The sequence below is a fragment of the Primulina tabacum genome, chromosome 11 (genome assembly GCF_025594145.1).
Source record: "Primulina tabacum isolate GXHZ01 chromosome 11, ASM2559414v2, whole genome shotgun sequence".
Classification (NCBI taxonomy): Eukaryota; Viridiplantae; Streptophyta; class Magnoliopsida; order Lamiales; family Gesneriaceae; genus Primulina; species Primulina tabacum.
In genome coordinates, this window is record NC_134560.1 from 7,537,196 (window position 1) to 7,545,052 (window position 7,857).

Sequence of the window (7,857 nt, forward strand, 5' to 3'; positions counted from 1 at the left end):
ACAGAAGGTGAGTGGTGAATTATCGACTACAATGCACTGGCTCCTACACATGTCGCAATTGCACCCAACCTCGCCATCTTGTGACTCTCGCAGAGTCATAAATGAGTCAGGCACAATCCTAGTATGTAGAGCATCGGAGTTGTCTCGAGTCATAAGGACTAATGATGTACAATCATAATTACATATTTTTCCTCTCGATGAACAATAACCACTTGGAAAATCTGAGAGATGATTGTTCAATACAATCATCATATGATTACCTATCTGCATTATTGGAGATCTACATGCCCTTAGCATGAAACACGATACATAACATCATAGATGATAGTCTCAAGCTCAAACTGCATTTATCCTTGTTTTTAGGTGACTGAATCGACCAACAAAGAATTTAAAATATACAGTGTTTACAAATACGTTTAAAGATCGAAGTACGATTCATTTGTATTAAAGTATAATCAAGGTCCTTATCCATGTTGATTGTATGAGTATACAGATAAAGTAAAACGATCATAAAATATAAATTATATTAAAATAAAGACAATTTATCACAACTGAGTCAATAAATTTCTTAGCCAACCGTTGGTTTGCAGGACATCTATTCTAACAGTTTTATAAGCTAACTTATACAATGTACACTAAACTAAATCTAAGTTTGTTTTCCAGATTACAAAATTTGAACAAATCCAGGAATCTATATCTATATAAAAGCAGAGTTTTGCTTAAAATAGTAAGTTCCCACCAAAATGACAATTCTAAAAAAAAAGATATAAATAAAATGAATCTCGAAATATGTGTACGGCAATAAATGATAATTTCATTATTGTTTGCATTGACTATATCAATTCATTCAGTTCAAATTTGTATTAAGTTCATTTTTATATTAATTCAAATATAATTTATGTATTATATGTTTTTTTTATTTTTTTATTCAAATTCAAACTAAACTCTATTGAAAACATAAACTACAATAAAAAATTTTGCATTAATTATATCAATCAATTTAATTTGTAATATGATTTGTGTTACTATAATATATTTAATATTTATTACAGACTGTATAAATAAAATTTAAATACAAATGATTGCAATGTTCAGCATCACTCATCCATATATATATATATATATATATATGTGTGTGTGTGTGTGTGTGTGTGTGTGTGGATGTATATAAATAAGCAGAGTTTTTGCGAAAATACTAATTTCTCGTCAACATGTCATTTATATATATATATAAAAAAATATATCATGAATATTGACATATGTGTACTGCAATGAATGATCACTTCAATTATTGTTTGCATTGATTATATCAATTCATTTGAATTTAATTAATTTTATATTAATTCAAATGTAATTTATGTATTATATGTTTTTTATTTTTTACTCAAATTGAAACTAAACTCTATTGAAAACGTAAACTATATTAAAATTTTTTGCATTGATTATATCAATCAATTTAATTAAAAACTGTATAAATAAATTTACAATATAAATGATTGTAATGTTCAGTATCACTCATGAGGTAAATCATTGAAAAATATGTTTATAACGGAGTTTTTACCAAAAATAGTAATTTCCGCCAAAAGTAATTTCTAAAAAAAGAAAGATATATCATGAATATTGAAATATGTGTACTGCAATAAATGATCACTTCAATTATTGTTCGCATTGATTATATCAATTAATTTAGTTCAAATTTGAATTTAATTCATTTTTATATTAATTCAAATATAATTTATGTATTATATGTTTTTATTTTTTTAATTAAAATTGAAACTAAACTCTATTGAAAACATAAACTACATTAAAATTTTTGCATTTATTATATCAATCAATTTAATTAAAAATATTTTAAATAAATTTAAAATACAAATGATTACAATGTTCAGTATCACTCATGAGGTAAATCATTCAAAAATACATTTTGCTATTTTAATAATTTCCTGCCCAAATTACTTACTAAAAAAATATAATATTTAATTAGTTTATCTAATTTTCTAAAAATAAAATTGGTTGAGTGTTAAAAGTTATCATTACAACAAGGTTTTCCAATGGACATTAAATTACCATTTAATAATCATAATTTTTTTATCCCAAATTCATATTATTTCGAAATTACATTAATTTGAAAGAACTAATACATTGTAGTTTTCTTCCAAAACCATATGTATATTGTATATCTTGAATTATCTTCTTAAAATTCAAATAAGAGAACACAAGAAAATTAAAATAGATAGATTTAAAAACGTTTCAAATGGACATTAAATTACTATCAATAAACATGTATATTACCATCAATAATCAGAAATGTTTGACACTCAATGCATGCAATTCGAGATTTTCATAATTTGAAAGAGTTAATGTATGGTATAATTCTGTCAAAAGAATTCAAGGTATAATTTTTGTACATTATGATGTCTTATTTGAATTTTAAATTATAAATAATGCAATACTGCATATTATATTAGAAACCAATTTTATTCTATTTATCTAACTAAATTTATCTACTCCAAAATTGAATTCTGAAATGACTTATCTTTTCAGCACCATATATGAGTTGAATCCTTCCAAGATGTAATGTTCGTTTAAATTTAGATTTGTTTGTTGTCATGAACTACCTACATATGGAAACAACGAGAACAACGAGATATTAAGTTTGAAATCTGCCTTTCATGATCGAGAAATAAAAAATATTATTCTTCTATTTGTACAAAATTTTAATTATTACTATTACTAATGTGATAATTTTCTTCTATATTACAAAGTTCACGGATACATGATAGTATAAAATGTCTCTTAATAGAAATGATTAAACCAATTCTAAAGAAAGTACGTATCTTATTAAAAGACACCTTATAAAATTTATTGACATTGTTTTGGATATTATGAAAAGATTTTGTAGATAAAATCACAACCATTTGGATAAAAATATTGATGAAACAATTATTGTTATCATTCAAATGTGTCAAACACGTGACATGTTACAAAATTGTTTGTGAATGTGGATTTAAACGAAATTACTGAATTTTTAAAAAAGTATTTCTCATTAATTTTATTGAATGTAATTTAAAAATATTTTTTTATCACATGTTAAAAAATAATAATATATAGCTTCTCGAAAATTAAAGAATTAAATATGTATTAAGGTTGGTGGTCGACATCAATACACTAAACACGATAAGTATCGTGTCATTGTCTTAGGCTAACACAATCTAAAATTTTCATATATGATGGTGATTATTAGCCAAAAAAATTAATCGACGTGCATTGTATTTAATAAAATTCTTTAAAATTAACGAAAAAATAGTTTTTATTTTTACTTTTTATAATTATATTATTTTTTTCAATTTAAATATCTATTCATTTTTCACTCATTTTTAATAATAGCATCCCGTGCATCGCACGGGTTAGATACTAGTAAGTTTCTAAACCAAAGCAACATGGAATACTTGTACTAATGAAAGGAACGGCGAATCAAGCTGCAAGATAAGCAAAGGCACCAACTTTTTTTTTTTTAAGGCACCAACTTTGTTGAATGCTCTTAGCATGATCCACTTCATTCAATATTACATATTTTGTTTGGTATGATTAATTAACACCATTTGATATATACGATGAGTGTTGATACATCTTTTGTTTGGTATGATTAATTATATGCCATTTTAGATGTTGCAAAAACTCTCTTACATCAATATAAGGAAATTAATTTTTTTGGTCCACCCACTTGTCTAATTTTATGTTTTAATCCCTTAAATTTTCAAATTTTGATTTGATGTATTTACTTTTAATTTAATTATTTTGGTTTAATTACTGACATAACAAAAGAAACTAGTGATTTGTTCAATGTCACATTACAATTTTTCGATACCATGTTAACATTTTCTAGCGTGAAAAACCCGTCAAAAAATACAAATATTTACTAGGACACATGTTCCGCTCGTTAAAATATATTTTGTTCATTTGCGATGGACAATTAATAATCTATTGTGTATTTGGGAGATAGATTTTGGTACTAACATATCACAAAAAAATTATTCATTCCATACATATTTGATTGAGTTAAAAGAGGAGGGGGGGAGGGGGGGGGGGGGGGGGGGGGGGGTCTATACTATTTTTAGGTTTGATAATAAGATTATCAAATAATTTTTAATGTGATTAACATCTACAACTTTGTTTTCCCCAACAAGACCAAACATCAAGTCGAACTTTTGGAGAGTAATACCCATTGAAGCCCCCCCATGATATCGAATATTTGTCATCAGCCTTGCAATGTGAAAATGAAAGCACTAGTCTAGTCTTCCCTCCAAGTGTGATTGCATTTCTTGCAGTTGTAAAATAAGGTCATTGGTTCATCAGCTGACCTGGTTTGCACTTGGGAGAAATAAGCTTCCTTGTGATTGCATTCTGGGCAGGCAACCGCTGCATAATGAACAAATGTAAACAAAATCATTCACAAGATCAATCAAAAGTAGCAGCAGAAATGAGTCAAAAAAATTAAAATAAAATAGCAGCAGAAGTCGAATGTGTTGCATTTTCACCGTACAAGGAAGAAAGAGCATATATATATATAGATAGTCTCTACTTGCATCGTTGTTCTATTGTTAACAAAAAGAAGCACGAAAACCACAAGTTACCCTATAAAGCGCAAGGCCCTGATCTAGGAAGGTGGTTAATGTCCTAGATGGAAAATCACACACTCAAAAAACATAGAGATAGCAAAACCGTAAGGAGTAGAGACCTGAAGTGGTGTTGAAACTCTTGTTGTCGTCTTTGGAGAAAATGGGATCGATTGGCCTCTTAGCCAAGCGAAGGTGTCTCTTTATCTTAACCTGTTAAACAGAAATCCGCGCATGTACCCATAAATACAAAAGAAAAGAACAGGAAAGTACATTACAGATGGCCAAGCAAATTACCTTGTTCTCTATTTGACATATATAAGGACATGTTGGGCAGAAGAATCTGGCTGGCCGCTCCATGTGAGGCAACTCATAAAGCAGCATATTCGCACATGTTGGGCAGAATTCCATCGGTTCAATATTCAGACTAGTGCTGATGTAACTTTTTGTCAAAATATAATTATATTATTTTAGAGTTGCAAGAGAAAAAGCCTTCTAACACAGAAAAGCACGGAACCGTGTCCTTCAACCCTTAACCGTAAAGAATCAGATCTAGATGATGCATGGACATCTGTCCACAATTTCAATTCTTGACCCTCTTGGAGAAACTAAAGAGCTTAATTACTTCTCCCTTAAGATAACCAAAACTCTGAACTAAACATCAAACTCAGGCAAATAAATCGATCCTCTACAAAGTTTTCAGATTCAGGTAATATTCAGGCATTGATATATCTCTCGAATTTTTAAACAAGAATCCTATAACAAATAGATTATCTAGGGTCTTGGATAATCCAAGCAGCACGACAAGGTTAGAGTACTAACGGTATCTTTTAAAGTTCTGATACTAAACCTAGAACTTGCACCAGAATCTCAATTGTAATGTTCGACATTTCAGCCCATTTTCCATTCGATAGGTCGATCCATCAAATAGACACGGCCAAAAACAAGCCGTGAGAATCTTTCCCTCAATTCTTTTGGAAAACACATCAATTAATCCTCAAGTTAAGTATAAAAACTTCCCCCGGTTACCGAAATTATCCAAAAAATCAGTCTCGCCATTCAAACAATCAAACCCAATGCAATAATCGCAACAGAAAAACACAATAAATTTCATATATAATCGAAAAAGTCACCAGCAAATTCATGCATGCACAAACACAAATTTAATCCGAACATGTACCACCGAATTCAGATCCGATTCCGGACACGGCACGCAACCCAGAAAACCTTGGAACTTTTTTACAATATTATGTATGGATCCGTGCTTGCGAACGAGAAGAGTTGCGAGAGATGAATGGATGTAGATGAATTAGGTTTGGCCGTTTGGGACAGTTTTGAGTTTCAAAAGGGTTCCACATATCAACTTCCATGTCCAAAATACTTGACAAGATTTGAGGTGCTCCACATGCGATTGAACAGGTGCGTGAGAAATTACTTGACCTATTCATTCTGAGTTCAAAATTAATTAATTTTTTTTATGCAGTGGATGGATGATTTACCTAAACCTAGCCTAATTAACTAAACATCTCACGCAACTGGTGGAATTTGAACTCAGGACCACCGAGGTTTTGACGATGGATTTGAGGCCAGGAAACTTAAGCAAATGATATTAACTGCTACAAATTTCAAATCGAAAAACGTCTAACGACTCGTAGAATTCCGATATCATGTTCAAAAATCAAAACATTAAGAAACTGAGATCGCAAATGATCAAATACACTCTTCAAGTGAGTGCTGACTCCATAAATTTAGACAACAACGAAAAATACAGAGAAGAAAAAGGGTAGAAGGATTATAGGCACTATTAGCCATCTAACAGACCAATAATGCTTAAATATATTTAAAAAATAACAAGAATATATGTAATCAATCTGTATTTCAATGATCGCATCATCGTAACAGGTATAAAAACCAGCATCAGAACTTTTCTCGTATATTTTGAAAGAACTCTTCTTCAATTTTAAAAAGTGGGAAAGCACATGCGAGCCCCAGCAAAAAAAATTTGTCCGTCTCAGAATAATAACAAGCTATACACGAAAAGTAACAGATTAAACTAAATTTAAGCGGAAAAAACAAAGCTTGAGCACGAGATTTTGCTTACTTATTCGTTAAAAACAAAGAGGTACGTTTTATGAAAAATCATACAAGAACACTAGTTATTAAATCTGATTCCTCAGGGCAGGATCGTTTCCTATATAGCGAAAATCCCGTCATAATAATTATCAACTCACAAAACTAGCAAGTAATTTAGTAAATAATTATGAAACCAGTCGATACAGCACAGACAAGTTTAAGATTAAAATTTAAATAGATATGAACCTATATTGTGAACCATGTAAATCTTAAAAACAAGCATAAGGAAAAATAAATTTGCATTATGGAAATAGGAAGAACTCATTTAAACCATAGAAAAATACCCGAGCATTAACCAAACGACACTCAAACAGCTCCAGTAGAATTCAAAAGTAGGAAGACGCGAAACAACACCCGTTCCTTTCTTTCTTTCTTTCTTTCTTTCTTTTTTTGGATAGAAAACAACGACGGATCGAACGGTTAGCGTAATTGGGTCTTAGGAGTTCATGACAATCTTGTCAAAATTAAGATTAATACCTTTACATAATTCAGCCCAAAGGTAAAAACCAAAACTTTATCCATCGCTCCACTAAGAAGACAAAAATCACACATAGTACCTTTACTATTGGTAGGGAAATGGGTGGCAGGTCGGTGGCGGCGGTGGAGGAAGAGGAGTCGAACCGGGTAAGCAAAGAGAATATTGCTATCTGATTTTATTTTAATAATATATAAAAGCACAATCCGTCTGGTATTCGAATTTTTTGGTTTTCTCGGTTTAAGACCTAATTATATTTTTTAAAAAATAAGTTTTTTTTAAGGGTTTTGTAATTTGCATAAAAAATATAAAGAAAAACATATGTGTGTTGTGAAAAAATATTAATTTATGGTAAAAAGTAAAAATCCCAAACTCTCAAAATTTACCAAACTACACACTTTATAATATTTTTCTCTCTACTCAATTGTATCAAATCTTTACAAATGGAGACCTATTTATAGGATTTCTTTGGAAAACAATCCAAAAATAATTTCATCATTACATACATCATCACACACTAATTTTCAACATTCAACACCTAATTTTACCTAATTTTCAACATTCAACATTATAATTTTCAACACAAATATTTTTCATATTTTCAACACTCCCCCTTGTGATGATGATCATGAT

General features: G+C 29.7%; 1 protein-coding gene across 4 annotated transcripts; it reads right to left on the minus strand.

Moving 5' to 3' along the window:
- Positions 1-4,104: 4,104 nt before the first annotated feature.
- Positions 4,105-7,444, minus strand: LOC142518977 (uncharacterized). 4 transcript variants are annotated; one of them, XM_075621849.1, is made up of 5 exons: positions 7,307-7,404; positions 6,762-6,807; positions 4,914-5,049; positions 4,739-4,829; positions 4,105-4,419 (listed from the first exon to the last, which is right to left on the minus strand). In XM_075621849.1, exons 3-5 carry the CDS (start codon positions 5,025-5,027, stop codon positions 4,292-4,294), a joined length of 333 nt encoding a protein of 110 aa, XP_075477964.1. In that variant the 5' UTR covers positions 5,028-5,049; positions 6,762-6,807; positions 7,307-7,404; the 3' UTR covers positions 4,105-4,291. The 4 variants fall into 4 exon arrangements, with proteins under 4 accessions (XP_075477964.1, XP_075477961.1, XP_075477962.1 ...); XM_075621846.1 differs by lacking the exons at positions 6,762-6,807; positions 7,307-7,404 and adding an exon at positions 7,034-7,287; XM_075621847.1 differs by lacking the exon at positions 6,762-6,807 and having other exon boundaries at positions 4,106-4,419; positions 7,307-7,444.
- Positions 7,445-7,857: the final 413 nt, after the last annotated feature.

Excerpts from the sequence above, each read along its gene's own strand:
- LOC142518977 (XM_075621846.1), bottom strand. Across the intron at positions 4,830-4,913 it reads TATGTCAAATAGAGAACAAG|GTTAAGATAAAGAGACACCT; the intron begins GTAATTTGCTTG and ends TCTGTTTAACAG. Across the intron at positions 4,420-4,738 it reads GAGTTTCAACACCACTTCAG|CGGTTGCCTGCCCAGAATGC; the intron begins GTCTCTACTCCT and ends TTCATTATGCAG.